Source organism: Eupeodes corollae, chromosome X (assembly GCF_945859685.1).
Source record: "Eupeodes corollae chromosome X, idEupCoro1.1, whole genome shotgun sequence".
Taxonomy (NCBI): Eukaryota; Metazoa; Arthropoda; class Insecta; order Diptera; family Syrphidae; genus Eupeodes; species Eupeodes corollae.
Window position 1 is genome coordinate 6,055,399 of NC_079150.1, and position 22,346 is coordinate 6,077,744.

Consider the following 22,346-nt stretch of genomic DNA (forward strand, 5'->3'; position numbering starts at 1 on the left):
CACAATTCGGAAAGCAATAAGAAAATATATGTTGAAAAGAATACTCATAATATTATAAATATTGATCAAAATGTCATTAACTAGTAATGAGTGAGTTCTATATTTATGTAATTCTCAGAAACCCAATAGTGTTTAGTTTGTTCAGATTGGGTAAGGTTTTAAACAAAGCGTTTGTATATATATATTGTTTACGCTAATCAATCGAAATCTGAAGATGATGAGCATTGTCCTTTTAAATAAATTAACGTCTTTAAAAATGTTGATTTTCAAGCACATTAGAGTAAATAAATACAATACATATCCACTGGCTGGAATAATAATCATACCACTGTGAACGAAATATCCCTAAATAGGGTTCCTTTTATATCTATAACTTAAGTCATATAAATAGGGTAGAAAAATAAATACGTTATAACTCACACTTGGTATATTGTCGTTTGAACATACTCCATCTTGTAATAATCTATCACGAATTTCCCATGCAAATATGCTCGGACATTCACGTTTGTACTGCGAAATTTTATTAACAACTTCGGCTGTTGCTACACGTGGCTTAGATCCACCAATGGCTCTTGGTCGAATGCTACCGGTTTCATAATATCTAAAAATATACAAGTTAAGAAAAGTTACAATATTTATTGTAGTAAAATATCTCATAATTACTAAAGGTAAATAAATTAAACACATTTAAAAACATTGAGCACGAGTTTAAATAATAAATTGGAAATTAAGCATTTTCAAAGTAGCTGATTTATGTTCGTTTAAAACCTCAACCTTAATTATGTTATGTATAGTTTTATTTGTTTTTACTAACCTTCCAAGAATTTTACTAACACATCCATTCGACACTTGAAGGATGCGTGATATATCACAAGGACGAGCACCAGAATGTGCTAATTCGACAATTTTTTGGCGTGTCGAGTCGGGTAACGGCCTACCACCTACAAACACACCACCCAACTGATTCACTCCACTATGGCCTGAAAAGTAGATACAAATTTAATATTATCAAGAAAAGAATATCCATATAAAAATCATATAAAAAAATATATATTCAATACAAAAACAAATAAGAAAAATAAACGGAAGCATGATAAAGCGATACAATTGATTCAGGAAATCGAAAACGCAATCAAACTTTATTTTAGGTGGATATTTGATTTATTTGTTCTGGATTTTTTTCAACTTCTGTGTTTCAAAATACCTTTACGTGACTGGAATATTTCAAATATTTTGTATCTATATGTCAATTGTTTTTTTTTGTATTTTTGCTGAAAACGTTTTTTTTTTATTAAATTGATATTTTTGAGTTCTTTGTTCGTCACAGGATTGTTTTTAGTATCTTTTCGTCAATTTCTGTGAAGTTTAAAGTGATGTTTTAGACTATTCTTCAAATCATATGTTTAAATTCATTGTCATTTCCTTGGTTTTATTTTTGTTATATTAATTTTCCTATTTTATTGAGTTTAAGTAATAAGTCGATCCTTCATTGATAATTATAATTTGTTAGTTTAAAATCAGTTCAACTAATGGCTATATCTAATAATTTGAGAGAGTAAATTGGAATGGGTTATATATTTAAGTAAAAAAGCACTTTTGCATTCGTGTAGGGAGTAGTAAAGGAAGTAGAATATACTAATCTATACTAATATTTAAATGGGAATGTGAGTGAGTTTGTTCCTCCTTCACGTCGCAACGGAGCAATATTACTACATTGATTTTTTTGTAGAGGAAGTTACGAGGCTGTAGAATATTGGGGAGGGGGGTGGTCTGCGAAATTGACAAACAAATTTTTTGAGTTAAGGTAAGCTTGCGTAAAGAAATTTAGAAAAAGAAGCAAAAAAACCCCAATAAATTATTTCATCTCTTCTCAAAATTTGTGTGCGAGATAGTGAAATTAAATACAATTTTTTGCGAAAATGGGTTAAGTTAATCCTTTTCCTTATTATGGCACGCGAGTGCTTGCATTCGTATATAACATACAGGTACCTTTTTATTGAGGAAATGGGTTAAGTTAATCCTTCTCAGGATTTTACCTATTGTAGATACCTTCATATGTTGATTAAGCTGTGGGCGGTCATTGTTTTTAAAATTAATTCTGTGCGCTATAATAAAACTAATACAATTATATGGAAAAATGTTAAAGTTATGGTATGTTTTTTTTTTATTGCAGACTAGATTGCTAAAAGCAATGACTTCGCGCAAATACTTTAAGGTTTCTGTTACTGAGACGCCAGATTCTACTCCTAACTCAAATGCACAAACCGAAGAACAACTTAAAACTGTCCATCTGGATCAAGAGCATCTTGAAAATCTTGTCAATTAGAGTATGCATCTGCATGTGAAGCCATGAATTTGAATATCTTGGAAATGGAGACGAATATGGCGTTGCCTGGTTTTCAACATGGGAACCTGAATGACATTGGGAAATGGCCAGTAATCATAGACGAAAACATGCGATTGTACCTCATTCAGCAAGGACATGAAATAATTCAAAACATTAATTCTGATTACGTCGAAGCATCATGTTCAACTTTGTCTACGTCTACTTTAAAAGGCGAGATACGTCAGCTTACCAAAGAGTGGTTTTAACGCAGATTGACAAACGGTGAGAAGGTGAAGAACTGTTTCATCCTTTTCCTCGTCCATACAGCTTCTGCAAAAGTCATTTGAGAAGAAGCCTATAATACGATCGGCAATTGTTTCATAAGAAAAACAAGCTTTAAAATATGCTACCAAACATTTTTTTCTGACCAAAATATCCCGGAAACGCCTATAATACGATCGGCAATTTTTTCATAAGAAAAACAAGCTTGAAAATATGCTACCAAACATTTTTTTCTGACCAAAATATCCCGGAAACGAAACAATATTGACATCAAACTTATTTTAACATATGTATATATGCAGAATATTGTTGGTTTCTTAGAAAATAACAATTTACAACCCTTTACAAAAACAAATAAAAACTGATTAAAATGGTTTTCAAATATCTTGAGAACAAAGGAAGACATTTTCTTTCAACATTTTACACAAAATATCATTATAAATATTTTTTAAAACATTCAGAAATATCGAAAGACAGCCAAGAGTGCACGAAATGAGAGTCGCATTTTAGCCTCTTTTGTAATAATACTATACTACTCTACAATTGTTCAAAATTGTATAGTTTTTTTATTTAAAACAAAATATTGTTTGCCGCTAATGTGATTCAAATGTTTTAAAAATGTGGACTAAAAATATTTTTTCACAAACATGAATTTATTTTTGACCATTCGAAATACAAATGTGTCAATAAGTATTTTAACGTAACTGAAATTATGATTAATTTAACAACAATTGTTTTTTTTGTTCAAATGGCAGCTGCAAAATGGTGATTAAGGCTTGAACTTTTATTCAAAAATAGAATCTTGGCGCCTACTTGTCGAATTCACAGTCCATGGACATATGTACATACAACAAAATGCTTGATAGTTTGATAATCGTCTGAATTTTTTTTAATTTCTGTGATTTTTAGCATCAAATGAGACCTTAATAATAATTCCAACAAACACCAACAATTGTTCGTTTCTATAAGCCAACACGCAAGAAATTGCTGAAATTTTAACAAACGAGCTACCACAATAATAACCCATGTGGATTATATCAAAGATCCCAAAACAATGACAAAGTCACACTTTTAAGAAATTCAATTTCATATCTCGTCTCTGCAGGGTTCTAAGAAGATCATAAACTAAAAATAATAAAAGCTATAAGGTATGCTTTGGCGGAAGAACGACGTTATAGGACAAACGACACTCGGGAAAATGAAAAACCGGAAGCCGATGCGAGGAAAAAGCTTAACTTAAAGATTTCCTTAAGGTTCATGAGTGGCATCATTCCAATTCATACTTTCTATTTTTTGAAGCTTGGAAAGGTTTTAAAAAATATTTTTGAGCATTGTTTTTTTTGGGATTTTATATGGATTCTACTTTCCCTCTATACCAATATGCTTAAGAAAATATAATGTAAAATGAAAATATTACTCGCTCTGCATTAAACATTTAGAATAAAAATATTAATGAGTAATTGATTAAAAAGTATTCTTTGATTTCATATAGTATTATAGTATGGTTTTTTTTTCTTCAAGTAGTAAACTTTTTGGGAGATAAATTATAGAGGTCCTTCTTTCCTAAAATTTTTATTTTCATAGTGTTTTTTTCTAAATCACTGTTCTTACTTTACTTCGCATGCAAAAATACAAGATGATCAAGATTGTGGATCAAAGCCATGTAAGCGGTATCTCTGCTAAGTTAAGGGGGCCAATTTTGTTTCTGATGACCTGTGTAATCGATTTGTTTCCGGCAGTGTCTAGCTGATTTACTAGGGGAATCATCTTGTTTTATTTATTTTAAAGTGTGGAAGCAACTCAAATGAATTAGGTAACGTAAACTAACAAAAGAAATTTTTAAACTGCACACAGGGGAGGGAAGTTCACACTTTTTTTCGTAACAACAAAAGATACATGCAACATCAAAGACCCAACAAACAGTTTTTTCTTTTTAATCTTCAAACACATTGTACCTAAATCGAAAGTGACAAGAACCAATAACCATTCAAAACTGGATTATCCTTGTCATTAATTATTGTTGTTATTATGATTACTTCGTATTTTATTTTTATAGAGAAAATGAAACTGTATTCTTCCTTGATTTTATGATGTCTTTGGCATTGGCAAATAGGTATAAATTTATATGTGAACACTTATGTGTATTGTGTATAATTTTTTCATCACTACTGACATCTTATCCAGGAGAGAAAAAAATAGATATAATGAGAATCTTTGTCGGCAAAATATGCTACGAGTAGTAAACAGAAATAAAGAAGGTACACTTAATTTTTTCCCTTAAAAGTGGTCATTGATTGACATACGTTTTAATCAATAGACAAAACAACAGGCATATAGAAATTGACATCTCAATTTGGGGTTCTCTATAGTACTATTATGATAATATATGTATGTGGCAGATGGTTTTTGGTTAGCAGAGGATCGAGCACTGGCACGCTGTGTCCGTCACGGTCCTCAGACTCCTACCTGGGAGATTATTTTGTTTATCTGCTACAGTGTTATACTTACAATTTGTTTGCATCGTTCTCTGATTGTCTTAATATCATTATTAGTGTTATTATTTGTAACAGTTGTCCGCTTTGACAATAATTTTTGGAAACTTGGTACTCTGACCACCGTGTAATTGATGTTGATAATAATGCTGATATATGTAAATAAGAGTGCAACTTTTGTTTCTCGAGAACTTGACAAGCAGAAAACGAACACAAAAAATCAGCAGATGAGTCAGAAGACATCGAGGCAGAAAAAAGACGAGTTCCATATGTACCTTATCTACCTATGTATCTATCCATATCCTACCCACCCCTTCATTATGGCTAGCGTTTATTTTGCACGCTATACCAGTTGTGATGATTTCACCGACTTCACTTTGCTGATTCTGTATTCTGTCTGTCCGTACGTCCGTCGTCGGTGTTGTCACTTCGGTCAGCCGGTAGGTATATGAAGTGTTCCCCTTGGACTTTGTCGTCATGGCGGTGCGGTGGTGGTTTGTGCTTTGCTGCAGTAGGTAATTCCCAATCAAGCAAATAATTTGGTGTGGCATTTTTCAAAAACGTCAACACGCATTAGTTAGCGGTTGAAATGTATCTCGGGTTTTATACCTCTGAGCTGACATATAAACTTTCTTTCTATAGTTTATTGTGTATGCCTGTAAGCACATGCATGTGTATATGTATATACCTTTATACGCCATATAATATGTACATATATCTTACATGCATAAACGTCGACATCGGACATAAGGTACTATGTATATGTTGGTATGTAGCTCTATCTGCTAATGTACTCACTGTAAGGGTAAAACAGGAGACTTGATCTACTTTTTGTTGAATACATAGGTATACAATTATACATGACATTAACAAATCTGTTTACTAACTTAAATTTAAGTATGTACCTACATTTAGTAAGATATGCAAATTAAGGCAACAAAAATTTGTTGCATTTTAATTGGGGGTAGAGTTATTTTTGAAATAAAAATACATTAATTAAAAATAATACTAAATTACTGGTATAGTAATTTATAGAACAAAATATATACTTTTTGAGAAAAAAAATCTATTATTCAAGTCCTACTCATAGTACTACTACGTATAGCAAGTAAAGAACACCATCCGCTTTATAAAAATCTTCAAGGAAGAGAATATATAGCCACTGCAATCATTTGACATAAGTTTAGACATTTGTAGGGACTTATACATCAGGAACTATATGGCAAGTTTGAATACGTACACAATTTCAAACTCGGGATTTTATTTTAATCAAACATGACATTACGACGGTACAGATGTCAAAAAGTTCCACGATTCCATCTGTCTGTCCTGATTTTTTTTTATTTTCGCTAAATTTTTTGCTCTTAATTTGGATTCTTCGATATAAAAAAATATGTTTGTATTGCTCCAGAAGTGTAACCCCCTAGAACCGTTATTTTATTTTAAAATTTTCTCAAGAACAATTCAACAGATTTATTTTTTTTCCTGCATAAGCTCTTTTACTGTTTTAATAATATTTGATAATCGAAAATGACATTAATTTTTTTTTATTCGACATCCTGCAAATAGATCATTATTTTTGTACGCAATTTAAATGTAGAACGTATTCTAATGAGCTGTTATTTCGAGCATACCAGATATATTTTTAATGCATGTGGCACCGGCTTCTTGAAACCACAAGTCATGCAAGTCAAGCTCTTGCATTTTGAGCAACAAAAAAGTTGGATATAATCTCACGGTAGCGCTCACCATTCACAGTTACGTTACGATTCGCATCATCTTTGAAGAAGTACAGTCCAATAATGCCACGGTTTATGGACTAACCGTATAAAAACAGCGCACTACAGCTCTAATTGGATCTCAGGCTAGGTTGCCTTGAGATCGCCATTTCTACATATGGGCTAACCGCACCAAACTGTGACTTTTTCTGCAGGCATTGGTAGCTCTTGCAATGCTTCTGGATGTTATTTACTTCAAAAACGACAATTCTGCTCTTCTTCTCAGGCGTTGTTCGTTTATAAGACGGTGCATGGTTAAATTGTAGACCAAACTAAAGATGTTTAACTGTGAAATAAAACACGAAACGTGCGTCAGCTGTTTACAAAAGTGTTGCCAAAATGATAATAGCTAAGAAATCACCCAGCTCCATTATTTTGGAATTATCTCGTATTCTTCGGTACCGTTTTTTTATTTCCTTGCAAATTAAACCAAATTCCACCGGAGTCTATTTTTGTAATGATTATTCTTGTCCAAAAATTGTACGTTTTTTTTTTTTAACTGTCAAACAACTCGATACTCGTTCGAAAGTACAAAATTTTTTGAAAACAAGTTGGTATAACCAGCATCCGATTCTACTTTCAAACGTAGTACGATTTGAAAGTAGAATCGGAAATAAGTTTCAAATAGAATCAAAAGTAGAATCGAGTTACATAGTAGAGCCCCAGGACATATTTTAAAGCATATAATAAACATATAGCCTTGAAGTTATTGTATTTGTTCTGATTTAATATCATTAAGTCCATTTTTGGTAATTTGGTAAGCTTAAAAAATTATTTGCCTAATTTTTAACGATTTTATATGCTTTAATTGTTCACAAACTTTAACTTTTTAGATATGATTGGATGTTAGTTTTGAAAAAAAAAATTAGCAATTTACTAGTTAGTCAAATGAAAAGAAAGGTTTAGAATTTTGGAGTTTCTTAGTAAATTGCCAAGTATTCATTAGATTGTCAACCAAGCAATACGTATTTAAAAATTTTACGCCAATGTCTTTAGACTCTAAATCTATCATTTGGTGAGAGATTTTTGTTTTTCATTCAGTAGTATTTTTATTGGTTTCCAATAAAACCAATAAAAATACTACTACAGATTTAGAGTCTAAAGACATTGGCGTAAAATCTCGTGAACTGCTAAAGCAATTTATTATAGTTAAACTAAGTACTGGCATGAATAAATCAGTTCTCTTCATCAAATCGAGTGATTTAAACTGTTTTTTTTAAACTGTAAATTCGTCAGCTCGAATATTTTAATTAATACTACGAATAATGCAGTTCTTGTTAACTAGTTAAAAATTTAGAAAAAATCAAATATATATAATAATGATTTATTTATTTACTATTTCATCTAGTAAAAAAAAAAATGGTATCATATGGTAAAACTGTAACTATTTATCATATCGAATTTCTGGAATTAATTAATTGGATAATGCTTATTTAAAAAATATTATTTGCATATTTTGAATGGCGCCAAAGAAAAGTCTGGTCACTTATAAATTCTATGCTATCTTTTTAAATAAATTAAACCTTAAACTCGCCTCGACGAAGAAGCGGCAACTTTCAAGTATTGGCTACAATTTAAGTGTTGCAATAATTTTATGAGACCAAAATTTATAGTCGAGAAATAGTGTTTGTATTTTTTCCAAAAAGGGGAAGATGATGTTTTATGCATTTGAACAATTTTATTTCTTTAAATTAAATTATTGTAACTCAAATCTACATAAAGTCCTTAGGTTCCTGACGTCGTCAAAACATGAAATAACACGAATTTAAAAATTCTTACAAAATAAAGCCATAATTGGTCTTGTTGGTAGTTCCCGTCGTACGGCGCGACGCGGCGACTCGGCGTATATGTCGATATTTTCCAAGACATGACCTTTAGTTTCGCGCCGGTTCGTTATCATTCGACAAAAAGGTTCAAAACTCTATGTTACCAATTGCCCATTATAGTATCTTTGAAGAAACAAGTCATAAGTCAGACCAAAAAGTCACATTGTCACCTTAGATGCGATATCACCTCTTCGATCGCTTGTGAGGTTTCTGACTCTTATGTTCGGCAATTTTGTTTGATTGTAAGAAATGTGATTTTTATCGCTGAAGAAAACTTATTTTCTAAACTTATATTTTATTTTTTAATTTTGAATCACCACTTTTCGATATTTTGAATGCATTCGATTTCTAAGTGATCCATTATCCATGTTAAATGGTAACATTCAACTATAGTAAAAGTTCGGTTTCAAAAATTAAGATGCCCAAAAAAACCTTATTTTTGTACAGTTTTTAAATGAATTTTTTATATATATCGAAATTGTTTTAAATTTAAGTTTAAAAATATTTGTTTTCCATTTCGCAAAAAAACGATGACCCATTTTTATGAAATCGAATTTCGAATTCAAAAGTCAAAAATAAAGCAGAGACATTTTTGATAATGAAATATTATTGAAAGTATAAGAGATCGTTCGGAACAAAAATTATTGAAATCGGTTGATTAGTCCTTGAAAAAAAAATTAAAAACAAAATAACGGTTCTATAGGGTTACCCTTCTGGAACAATACAAACATACATATATGTTTTTATTGAAAGAAGCAAAGTTAAGAAAATAAATTCAAGAAAGTTTAATGCAAATCTATCGGTTTGATTTTTAGAAAGTTTGAATTTTCGACTTTTGGCCAACAAATTTGTATGGAGACTACTGTTAATCTATTACTGTTTAATGTCGAAAAAAAATGGAAAAAAAAACTCTTAAAGCAAATCGGCTCAAGACCTTAATTACTACGTTTGAACTCAATGATCCCAATGGTTTCGGCTGTAGTAGCAAGGAGAGACAGGCGGATGGAATCGGGGACACATTTTATCTACTTTTCTTCAATTGTGATGTCATGTTTGTTTCAAATCCCAAATTCGAAATTTTTAATGAATGCAAAACTTGCCAATAAGCTCCTATAAATCGTAAGCAAAAAAGTAAGAGATTGGTTACAGGAGAGAGTAAAAATGGTTTGGGGTTTTTCATCAAATTGGAATCAATCAAAGAAATCGGAATCGACAAAATGTTTAATGGACTGATTAAGGGAAAGAGTGGAATATTTTTAAGCCTGAAAATAGATGAGATTGTAAGTTGGCAAAACGAAATGTATGAACAACTTTTGGGTCATTGCAAAGCTACTTTTATACAAGCAGATAAGACAGTAATTCTATCGGAATCCTTGAACGGATACACATCTTATAATAGCCAACTGAACAACAATTTCAAGGGTACACACTTTGTTCGTCGTTCATGCAATGTTATTAAGATTTCAAATAATTTCGTTTAGAAAGAAAATTTTATTTCTTAATGCCATAAACGATCCAAGACTATAAATACAGAACTGAGAAGAGTCTGGAATGCGATCCACACAAATATTCCTACAACAAGTTTAATTCAACTTAAAAACTACTCTAAACAAACCGGACATATCAGCCCGTATTTAAAAACTTTATCAAAATGATAATTTCGTTTTTAGCCCAAAATAAATTCTTTTGAAAGAGGAAATAGAACCATTTACATGTAAAGATAATTTAGCATGTAATACATGTTCGCAGACATTCATTTAATTTGTATTAATTAATTAAGTTTTGACTTAACAATAAAAAATAAACAATAAGAACCATTTCAAAATACGAAATTTTGGACGTCATTTGACAGATATCCAATATCAATTTATTAAAAAAAAGTCATTTTTATGTTTTCGTTTATTCAGGTATTCTTGAAACAAGATATGTACAACCAATACCTCTTCGTTCAAAGATCAATTCTAATTTTCAAGTAATTTTTTGGAAATCCTATTTTTGGAGTAATTTAAATATAGGAATATATAAGACGAAAAAGAACTTCTCCACGCACTTTATAAAAAACAATAACGACCACCTCACAATATACGGCTTCGTATGACACATTTTTGTAGGCATTCGATGGAATTTAGATAAAACCCAACAAAATAAAAAAAAACAAGTAAAAAAGTGCTGATATCGAAAGACATTGTTATACTTTTTTCCCCACAGCCAATAGAAAAAGTATCAAATTACTTAATGTTAGCTATACTTACCCTATATGTATAATATATAAAGCAATGAAGGAAAGGTAAAGGTACAGAGGGCCATCTTGTTAACGAAAAGGTTGACATAAAGTTGAGTAAGGTGTAAGAGGTAGGTATCGATACATATTAGTTGTGTTGTTGTTTATATTTTCTAATATTGTAACAAGCATGGAATCCTGTCTAAGTTGCCCATTTATTAGGTATATCGGCTTCTCCTTTTATATAAGAAAAATAGAAGATTTTAAAATGACACAAGATAAAATAAAGCCTTTATTATCGACCGCATTTACACGGAAGATCAAATTTATCAACAGATTTATTTAGAATATCCTCGTCATCTAAAACAAAACAAGTCAATTGAAAGTTAATTCTGTTAACCGTCGTATCATCTCCTTATTTCATAAAAAAAAACAACAAACAACCATTAAAAAGATGAAAGGAAAAAGTTTATTCGGGCACAACAAAGAATAAAAATAAGCAAAAATGTTCTACTTGACATCATCCCGACAATTGACAGTGGGACATTCATAATCTTCTAGCAGACCCATAAGCGTTGTCGTGTCTTAGCTATGAATATTGAATTTGAATTGGTAGAATAATTTAAACCAAAAATAAAAAATAAATAGTTTAAAAAAAGTTCTTCGTTTTATTTTTAGTGCGTAAAGTTAAGAATTCCGTTGGATAGTTGACAACATCATAATGTTTAGTGACGGAATCAATTGATCTGCATGTCTTATTTTTCTTCTAAAAATTCTGTTCTTTGACATATAAGTTTCTCTAACAAGCTTGTTTATAATTTGCGGAATGAGCTGTCGAATGAAATCTAATCGGCTTTTTTAGCATTAGGCTTCACTTTTTTCAAATTTGTTATGCTATAGTTCATATAAGGAAAATTGTATTGTAACAATATGTACTAGTGATCATTTGCACAGATTTACAATTAAAGTAATCAAACTAGAAGTTTATTAAGGATCATCAAAACGGGTATACATAATATGTTTTAGGACGTTTGAATGTTGGCATATTTCATTTCATGTAAAAGTAAGAAAACCGTCCATAAGAAAACCGTCCAAAAATTGTGAATGTGAAAAAGCGTACATATATATATGGGTACAACAACTAGGATTAACGGCATTGGCGCGTGCCACTTTCTTTTTCGTGCTTATTGCACTAAATCGACGGAAACTTAAACCTTAGCATTTCAACTAAAATATTTTACCCATAGGTAAATTAGTATTTGTTTCAAGCTATTCTTCAAAAGCATTTATTTGAACTTATAAACGTTTTTTTTTATTTTTTCTTTCCTATCATGAACACAAATGGGTTTGAATTATAATGATCGTTATCTTGCTATATAACAAACTACATACAAATTCAGTTAAAGAACTGTCAGATTCAAACGAAGATATAACCCCCTGCCATGGCATACTCCCAAACGCTGCTGGTAGTTTTTTAGCTGAAATAGTAGCAATAACAAGAGCAATCTCTTTGGCTCAATCTAGGACAGTTAAGACGTTGATTCTTAAAGACAACCTAAATATTTTAACGGGAATCAAAAATGCCAACAACATTCCCCCTCTAATGCGAAAAATCTTCAACAACATTGAAAGGGATGAAGTTACTCATGCTTAAGTCAAGGTAATTTCCTTCAGAGTTCCCTACAACAAGGATTAAGATCTATAGCAAAGTGTATAAAACTTTTCCGAATTAGAGTAGGATAAACTTAATATTCAAGTCGCCAATACTTCAACCATGAATCTCCCGAAGAATGCAAAAACTGCAATGAAGTCTCGTTTGTCTCGCATATTCTATATATTTTTCTTCTAAACGGCATCTAATGGACTTGTTTCCCTGATGCCTTCTATTTAAATAATTTGTAAATTTATTTTGTAACTTCTATTTTCTATATACACTTAATTCGAGGTAAATTTATAAAACAGTCTTTTTCTATATTAATATGTATTCAAAAATTCAAAAGAAACATTTCTTATTTTGATATTTTTTAATTTTCTAGCGTTTTTCCATTTTACGGAAATGAGAAAAATATTAGAAAATAATTGTTTCGAAAAATTATGTTGCTTATTTTAGAAAACACAAAAGCAGTACAATTTTTTATATTCGTGAACAAAAATAATAACACAAAATTAATTTATTAGGTCACAAATTTAAAATAAAAAATTATAATACCAAGTGCAAACAGTAAGATACATAGTATATATGTGCCTATATCTTTCGAAAGTTGTTGTAATCGGCCCGACTTGTCGAATTGGTAATTTTAACATAGTTTTCGACGTTTAAAGGTCCCTAGAGTCTATTTTTTTATTTTTTAAGAGATGTAAGGGTGTGCGTGTCGTCCGCACGTTCAGGACAGGAAGATTTTTTCGTCGTCGATAATAATGCAGAAATATGCAGAAAAAACCCTCAACAAATTGAGTGGGTTATTTTTTTACCAAAGTAACTTAAAAAAAAGTGACTTTAATTAAATGTTGTATCATATGTGGTGACATGATACCAATTTAATACAATTTTGAAAAAAAAATCAAAATATTTTTATGCGATGAATAACATATTTGATATCTGGTAAAATTTTGAGAAAAAGTCGAATTGACCGTTTTCTTACAAAAAATAACAACCTACAAATAAACGTAAGTACAAATTATAGGAAATATTGTTTTTAACATTCATTAAAATTTTAATAAAAATCCAACAGTTGGTTAATTTTTCATAAAATTTAAAATCTACAAGACGCAAAATTGCTAAAAGTTGTTGTTTGTTCTCGATATCTCGTAAATAAATAAAGGTATTACATTCAAAGTGATTTAATTTTCTTAGAAAAATCCAATCAATATATCTATATTGATATATATAAGAAATACAAACTTTCAAGAAATGCTACTTAAATTGGTAAAAAAGGTTTTCGGTTAAAAATGTCGTTAGCAAAAATAATTTTGAATTCAAACTATTTCATCATATGCAAAATATTGTTGATAATTTTTGTATTTAAGTTAATGTTTTATAGAAAAATGCAACTGACAACTTCTTTAACAAAACACGTAAGCTTACAAAAACAACAAAAAAACTGATAAGAATTGGTTTTCGACTCGAGTATATTAGGAGAATAAAAAAAGATATATTGTAATGAATATTTTGTTAAAGTTTTTAGCAAGACAAATCGACGGATGATATGGGGAGTTAACAAGGTGGGTAAATTCAAAAATTATGTTTTTTTAAAGCTAAATTGTCATTTATAACAACAATAATAATTTCAACCCTCAACCATTCCCGTTTGCTAGTATTTTCAGTGCTTGCGGGGACCTATAATATTTTTTATGAATCCGAACGAATAATTTGAGAAAGCACTTTTTATGATAAGAATAATTAATCTTTAAGGATTTGCCAATTCCTCGCAAGAGGCAGTACCAGTGAACAAAACTTTTAGGTGACATCAGGCTTGGATTCGACCCATCAAGACTCTTGGCATGACATTTTTTAAACTGATTTTTACTTACTCATTTTTAGAACTGGACAAACATTCATTCAGTAGCCTAATTAATCACAACTTACAACTAACTTAAAGGCCACATTAAAGGACACTCTAAGTTAATACTTAATATTAATGCCTTTAAACCCCCTAACTCCTAGGCACTAACCATGACGCCATGGATGTTCTTGTCGTGTAAGGAAGTTTAGAAAAGCATGCAATTAAAAGGAAGGTTGAGTTTTTTTACGTCCAAGAGAGTAATGAAGTTAAATGAATTAGGGTTTTGGTTATTTTTTCATAACTATTGGATCACATATTACAAATTGAATCCGCTGGATTTATCAGTTACCACAAAACTTCTGATTCAAAATTTGCTCAATCATTATTTTTCTCTAGAATTGAATTGCGCCGGAGCTATTCAATGGTAGGTACAAGATTAGACACAAAAAATAATGATCAATGTTCTTGAAGCTATACAATTTCGAACAGAAGGTTTAAAGGTGCAGTTTTTCTTCAGCCACGGATTTCAAGCCCCAACGATCCCTTCCGACTCATCCTTTCCAATCAGACGACTGCAATTCGCTTGGCTTGGCATTAGCCTTGACTAATAAGCTACAAGGTCAAACAATGACGATTTGTATGTTGCGTGTACTCGCGTTAGAATACAGTCAAGTTTATTCATTTATACTCCCCAGGAATTGCCTAAAGATATTGTTCATCAATTTACATTAAGATACAAATAAGCAAACATTATTAATTATACCAAATTATTTTTTAGAAAATTGATGTTATTTCCCTTTTTTATTATTTATAAAAAAAATCACTTGTTAATTTTGTTAATCCGTCACACCGATTGTGTCTGACTTTATGATAAAATAAAACTTTTTTGAAGTCGATACCAATATCGGATCGTGAGATATTTTAAGTCAGCCAAATTTGTCAGTATTTTTAAATTGTATTTAATATATGTATACAATACATGTTGCTTTACAGATAATAACATCGAGATATACAGGAAGGACTAACGAATAAATCGAACAAAGCTAAAAAAATGAGGCAATTCTACAAAAAGAATTAAATCTTACCAAAAATGCAAAAACAATTTGCCCCGAATATCAAGACAGAAAATAGCTCAAACTTCAATTATTGGCCACATACTTTCAGATACCCGTTAAATGATACTTTGGCCCACTGCTAAAAAATAATTTTTGGAATGGGAAGTTATAAGTGTGGGTCGCATTCCAGACTATACAATTTTTTAGCCTAAGAATTGAAGAAAATTCATAAACGAGCGACCATATCGAATTCTATGACGATGATTTTTGGTAAGCCCCATAACCTGACATCCTTTATGTTCTGCACTTGAAACCAACTTTAATACTCGTTGAATCTTAGTTGCTAAAATGAACCAGAGGTAAAATAAATAAATTGCCAATAATGCTTTAAAAGTATCAAGTAGGTAAGTATTCAAAAATAAAGCATCATATACCTAAAGAATATCTCAAGTATTGAGAATGGAAGAAAATCCAAACAAAAAGGGAAAAGTCAATAGGGTTACATCTTCGGAAAAGTTTTATTTTGATTTGAGCTATGCAATATATGAAGGCTTTGTTATTGATTCGGGTGGAACAATTCACACGATAAACTTGACTCGAACAACTATGAAAAGTTAACTGTGGCAAATAGTGAAGGAATTATTTCAAAGGGAAAACGAACTACCCAAGTACAAAAGGAAGGGTGTGGGCTTCAAAAACTTAATGTTCACAGTCAAAAGTAAACTGGTAATCTATACCAACAGATTCAGTTCAAAGTTTTTACTATTGTTAGAGACGAAAATATTAGGTTAATTGTCTTAGTTATTGACTTTACTTTTTTAGGTACCGAAATATTAAAGGTATTAACAGAAGGCTTCAAAATAAAAAAATAATTATGGAAGAAAATGGTCAAAAGGCCAAACTCCGCTTTAAACCTCAAATAATATAGTTTAAACGTGATGATTTGAGCTGTTTTATTTTCTTGACCTGATCTGGATTGGAACGTTGTGATAAAAATACACGAGCTAGAATCTTTTTAATGGAAGCATTTTGATAGAAGTTGATACATTTAAAATCATTGTTACTCACAACCAATGTGGCAATGTGCAGATAAAGAATTGACTCAAAGTAGAAAATTGTAGTTTAATTATTTCCGTAAGTTTATTGATAATCGTTTGCCGATCACGGTTCAAAATAGGAATTTGTCTTAATTTGCAAAAGAAGAAAAAGAGCAACATCAACACAACGCATTGGAAATATCAACAAACTGTCGATTTTGGACGTTTTGGTCACAACAATATAGCTATTTAGTAAAATCACTTGTATCCGGACACTTAACAAGGTTCTTAACTTTCAAATTAATTCATTTTCGTTTCAAAAATGTAACCGCAGAAACGTTTGTACATTATATTGTTTGTAAGTGTGGGAAATTTAATCAAGGCAAATTATATCGTATGTTTTAGTATTATAAAAGTATTGTATGTTTTAGTATCCGGACACAAAAATTCTGTATATAATCTTAGTCTTTATAATATGAATATTATAAAAATATTTTCTAAGGTTTTGACAAATATACTCTAATAATATGTGTTAAGTAGAAAAAGAGTATTGTAAATATTTGCACAATTCAATGCAAGAATCGAAGAATGGTACAAAGTTGTTCACCGACGTCAAAACAAACAAATTAAAAAAAAGAAAAATTTCAAGTTCCTTATCAAAAATGTGTGATGTCCTTTTTTAAAAAGCCTAAGGCTTCGCTCGCCGGTTTACCTGTGTTTTCCATAAATTAGTTTGTTTTTGTGTTTATTTTATTTTAATTTAAAAACGAATAACAATTCCGATGTAAATTAAGTCGTCCGCTTCAACTGGAGCTACTCGGTGAAGATAAGGTTGTAAATTAATTCTGGTTGTGAGGTTTATAGAACCCTACTGGTATTCTCTGACGATTTTGTCCGCTTGACGATTTCGTAGCTAATGTAACTAAGTTAATCAAATCAAGGGACCCACCCGCCAAACCATAATAGACGTATCCAGTCAATCAATAAGCGAACCCGGCAAGATCGGAAATCAACGGGACAACCCAATGAATTCAAACGGACGTATCCGGAAAATCAACGGGCGAACACGGAAAATCAAAGGGACGTATCTGGCAATTAATTGTTTGTTACCACTGCTGAGGAGCGGTCTTCAAGTAAATATTAGTACATAAAATTAGGTATAATATAAGGAAAGTTTTTATCCTTGACAATAATACAACATGATTTGGTTGTTTGTGTGCTGGTTTTTTATGCATGTTTCCTGCAAGGCAGGATGTTAGCCAAATTATGAAGATACTTCTTTTCTACTTCGCTATTGCCTTATTTTTATTTATTATTAATTGCCATAAAGCATTTAATTTTTGAGGCATTCATAGTAAAATTAGGGGTAACGTAGGGATCGATATTAGAAGCTTATCCGATCTATTCTAGAATTCGACTTTAGAGCTTTTAAGCGACTCACACACATCTGTGCGCACATGTGTACCTACGACGGTGTGTGAATCCACAACACAGGTCACACCAAATCGTGTAAATTTAAGTTCTGCAAGCGATCTCAATGAAACAAACAACAACAAGTGATCTGGATAGTTAAAATACAAACAAAAATGAGGCTTGAATGCGACCCACATATCTTACCATTGATGCCCTTGAAAATAATTTTCATTTAAGGAACATAATTGAAGTTTAAGCCGTTTTTTGTAGAGATATTCAAGTATAATTTAATTAGTTTTCCAAGAAAAAAAGATCAGTTGATTTGTTCTTTTAAATTTTACCGAAAGTTAAAATAAAATAAGATTATTTGTGTGAAGAATTAAATAAAATAAAATTATTTATAAAGTTTCTATCATATTTTTTAGAATTTATTTTATTTTTAATGAATACTGTCAATTCGATTTTTCTAAGGCTTATGCAAGATGTGAAAAGCGCTTTTCTTCTTGCATACAAATATTTTTAAGTTAATACAATTTTTAGTTATAAATTTAAAAAATTTAGTTATTATGTTTCAGCTAAACTTTTTTTGTTAAGCATATTTGTATACAAAAAAGAACTCTTTCTCTTTTGTTGAATTTGTTCAGTTTATACTACATTGTATAGCATAAGAGTTCTTATTTCGTAAGATTTTTGGGGTCAACCTAATTTTTAATTTTGTTTAAGTAGATACACTAAGAAAAGATGAAGATTTAAACAAATGTCCTAAATCTGCATGACTTTCTTGTTCCGTTTATTTATTAAGCATGGTTTGCCATGCTTCTTTTTTAGCTTGGTTTGAAAATACATTTAATTGTATACGCTAGAACGCAAGATCTCAGGAAGCTCTTGTCAAAGATCTGTGTATATGTGATCTCCAGAATTCACAATAAGGAATTGCATATGAATTCGTAAAAATTTCTACGCTCCTCAATCAATCACGATTCAGATGACTCTTCAAAGACATCAAGAAACAGACACTCTCTCGCTCCGTTCCTTAAATAATTATCAGTGTGTGTACTAGCCCACAAACAGCACACATTTCCGCACAAGTGTGGTGTCTATGGGCCGCTTAAGAATAAACCAAACATTTTCCTTCACCTTTGTTGGACTTCTAAAGTTTGAATTCCTATTTTATAAGGTAAACATTATTAACGACTCGGCACAAATCAAAGCCATAATTACTACCTAATTTAGCGCAAGTTATCCTTTCCTAAGAATGAAAACGTCATAGACGGACTTGTAAGAACTTAGCAGATATATCTGAAACATTTTAAATCGTTCAAATAAACATTTACATACTTTTGTAGCCCACAGAATATAACGACTTCCAAAATTGTGCATCCTATTGTTTGCATCGTCTTTTATGTGACTTTGAGCCCCTTAAGGTGAAGAGGGCCTTCACTAAACCATAGGACGCAAAGCTCAATGTATTTTTTTTAAATCTTGATATTCATTTCATTTATTACATATTATCTGCGGTTTCACACCTCTTTGGATTGCGAATGCATATATGGCTTCCCATTTTTAGGATTATATCCACATACGAGTATCTATGTAAGTACCTGCAGGAGTGAGGTATAGGAAATCACACTTGAAAGAAGTGTAGATAATAACTATCTTGTGTCATTTGACTTATGTTTCAACTTCAAGCCCCGAGGGATTCTTTAATTAATATTACGTAGGTACAAATTAAATGCACACAAAAATATTTAAGAATACAATTTTGAAAAATTGACCTTACATTCATCATCTGTTATATGATAATAAGTTGTCGCAGCAAAATATGACGACGACGATGATGACGATGAGGAGTGTGTGGGAGTAGAGGATGATTCGGCCGTTGTTGTATCCACAGCAGTAGCTTTTCCTGTACCCATATAATGTAGATTTCGCATGGCAATGACATTGTCTATAAGTAAACAAATAAAAATATTTTTATTTTTAATGACAATGACAATGAGTTTTTTGTTGTTTTATCGAATTTTTATTTATTTTTAAAAGGGTTTTGCTCATTTCTGACTAAGAGTGTACCCAAGAAAAATTGGTATCATATGAAATGTGACGTTTAGCTTGTTGTTTCGGTGAAATATTTTTTAAACTGTTAATAAGAAATCAAAGATATTTGAGATTTAACTGATCAGTTAGAAAGAGATAAAAAAATGTTTGTAATCACATGAAAGGTATTTTTCGGAGCTTTAAAACATAAGCCTTATTATTTTTCTTATTTATACAGATTTTTAGATGTTCGGATTGAAATTGGTATGCTACCTTTTGTTATCAAATATCATTCAAAAATAAGTTATGAAGAACCAACATACAACTTATTTCATGGCCTTTTAATTGTTATATATTTTAACTCCTTTCAAAAATTAAATATGTACCCTGTGAAGAATGTAACTTAATTCAAAATACTCCTTTCATATTCGAATAGACTTGTGAAGATGTAAATCATAAGGTAAGAATTTGATTTTAAATCTAAGATTTAGTATTTTGAAACTTCTACAATATTTTCAAACTTCTTAAAAGTCTTCATCTTGCGGTTTTGTACCCTCGCTTTACGACGGAGAAAACATGATTTTTTGTTTTAAAATGCATATGCAAAATTTTTAAGAGTTTTTTAAGCACAATAAAATTACACCAAAATCAAACGATCCGATGTTTTTATAAGCAATTATAATTGCTTTATCGTCAAAGGTTTGCTGTAAGGCAGGCCTAGACAGAAACGTGTTGGTTTTGGTGTGATTCGTAATTCGTCGTTAAAAACAGAAGTGTTCTTCTTACTATTGCTAACTTCAAGATCAAATATCTCAGAATTCTCATAAACGATTTGGAAAGTCCCTCATATTGCATGCTCAACGTCAACGTCACCTTTCATTTGATACCAAACTTAACCGTGTACGCTTTTGACCGAGGTTTCATAGTCAAATAGGCACTCCCTTAAAATCTTTATTCTTTGGGAAATTAAGTATGAGAACATAGAGACAGTAATTATGCATTTATAATTTGTTGTTTTGTTATAGATAATGCCATTGCCGACAAATATTTCTCATTTCTTGTAACATTACAATTGAATAATTTATTATGTAATCTATAAGTGTACTTATTTTTTTTTTTTTTTGAGAAAATATATATAAATATATCTACGTATTCAAATAAATACGAAAAAACAATATTCAATCGAAATGTTGGCTGTCAAATACATCAAATAAATGCATCACAAAAATATGACTAACAGTTAGTCATATAGTAAATGTATGAGCAGTATGTACCGGTCACCTAAACCATTTTTTCACTTTGCAGTTATAAATAATTTTAAGTGCTTATCGTAAACATTATCATTTTTTAAAACTCCATAACTACTTATAAAATTCTTATCAAATAAAAAAACATCATAAAGATATTGCTTTTGTCGAATTAATTAAAAAACATTTTCGTTTTGTATACCTACTGTGTGTCCCTTCAATGCAAGAATACCACTCATGGAAAGTGGGATGGACTGAGAGTTAAACTATAACGACAATAAACAGCATTCAGTTTTCAAGACATTAGATTTCAGACAACAGCTTATTTACAAAAATAAGGCAGAGGTTCGGAGATAAAACGGCGTCCGCTCTAGGCTATGGGATCTAAATCTGTCTATAATACTTTTGTATTAGTATCGAACTTCCTGGACGGTTTTGAACCCAACGAGGAAGCGATTCATCAATAGCATTTTGGAAACCGGCTATAAAACAGTTCTGCTTTTTATCCACTAAATAGTTCTTCTTTCCTCTAGCAATTCTACGGGTGCTGTATATACTTTCATGTGCAGAAAAAGTTATGTCCAATTGACAAATTGTGCATCAAGCAAAAGGAGTGTCATCTAAAATGAGCGTAGGGACCGAACACGACGTGGTATTATATACAGTAAAATATTTTTTTTCGACGCCTGAAATTTTGATCTTATACCCGTGCCACCATATTTGTTTATATAATTTTATTTAACGGATTTAAATAAAATAAAATAAGAATAAAATATTTTTCAAATTGTAATAGAGATAAGTGCTTTACATTTTGTCTAACTTAAAAATTTTCTAGTTTAATTATAATGTTTGAATAGCACACTCTAATTCAACAATTAAACCAATTTTTTTAATTGATTTTCATTTGAAAAGTTGTGAGTTGATTTTAAATTTAATAAGTTTTGTAAAAGAATACAAAAATATTGGCCTAATTGGTTTGTGGTTGCAGGAAATCCGAGCAAAAAAATGTGCGGATAGTAAGAATCACTACACACATGTTCTCGTTTTGTTTTTTTGTTGTCAACAAAAAGAGAAAAATTATAGTTTAAAAAGGATACCTCTTAAGTTTTTTTTTAAATTTTTAATGAGCTCA

The 22,346-nt window shown here is 30.7% G+C and overlaps 1 protein-coding gene across 4 annotated transcripts in view; it reads right to left on the bottom strand.

The window, feature by feature from the left end:
• The window catches only part of LOC129953418 (paired box protein Pax-6), a 47,693-nt gene that overhangs the window by 19,859 nt on the left and 5,488 nt on the right, over positions 1-22,346 (bottom strand). For all 4 annotated transcript variants that reach the window (XM_056066629.1, XM_056066631.1, XM_056066630.1 and 1 more), the window contains exons 3-5: positions 19,714-19,881; positions 815-980; positions 421-601 (exon numbers count right to left, since the gene is read on the bottom strand). In XM_056066629.1, the coding sequence (XP_055922604.1) occupies positions 421-601; positions 815-980; positions 19,714-19,881 (515 nt within the window). The remainder of the gene's footprint in view (positions 1-420; positions 602-814; positions 981-19,713; positions 19,882-22,346) is intronic.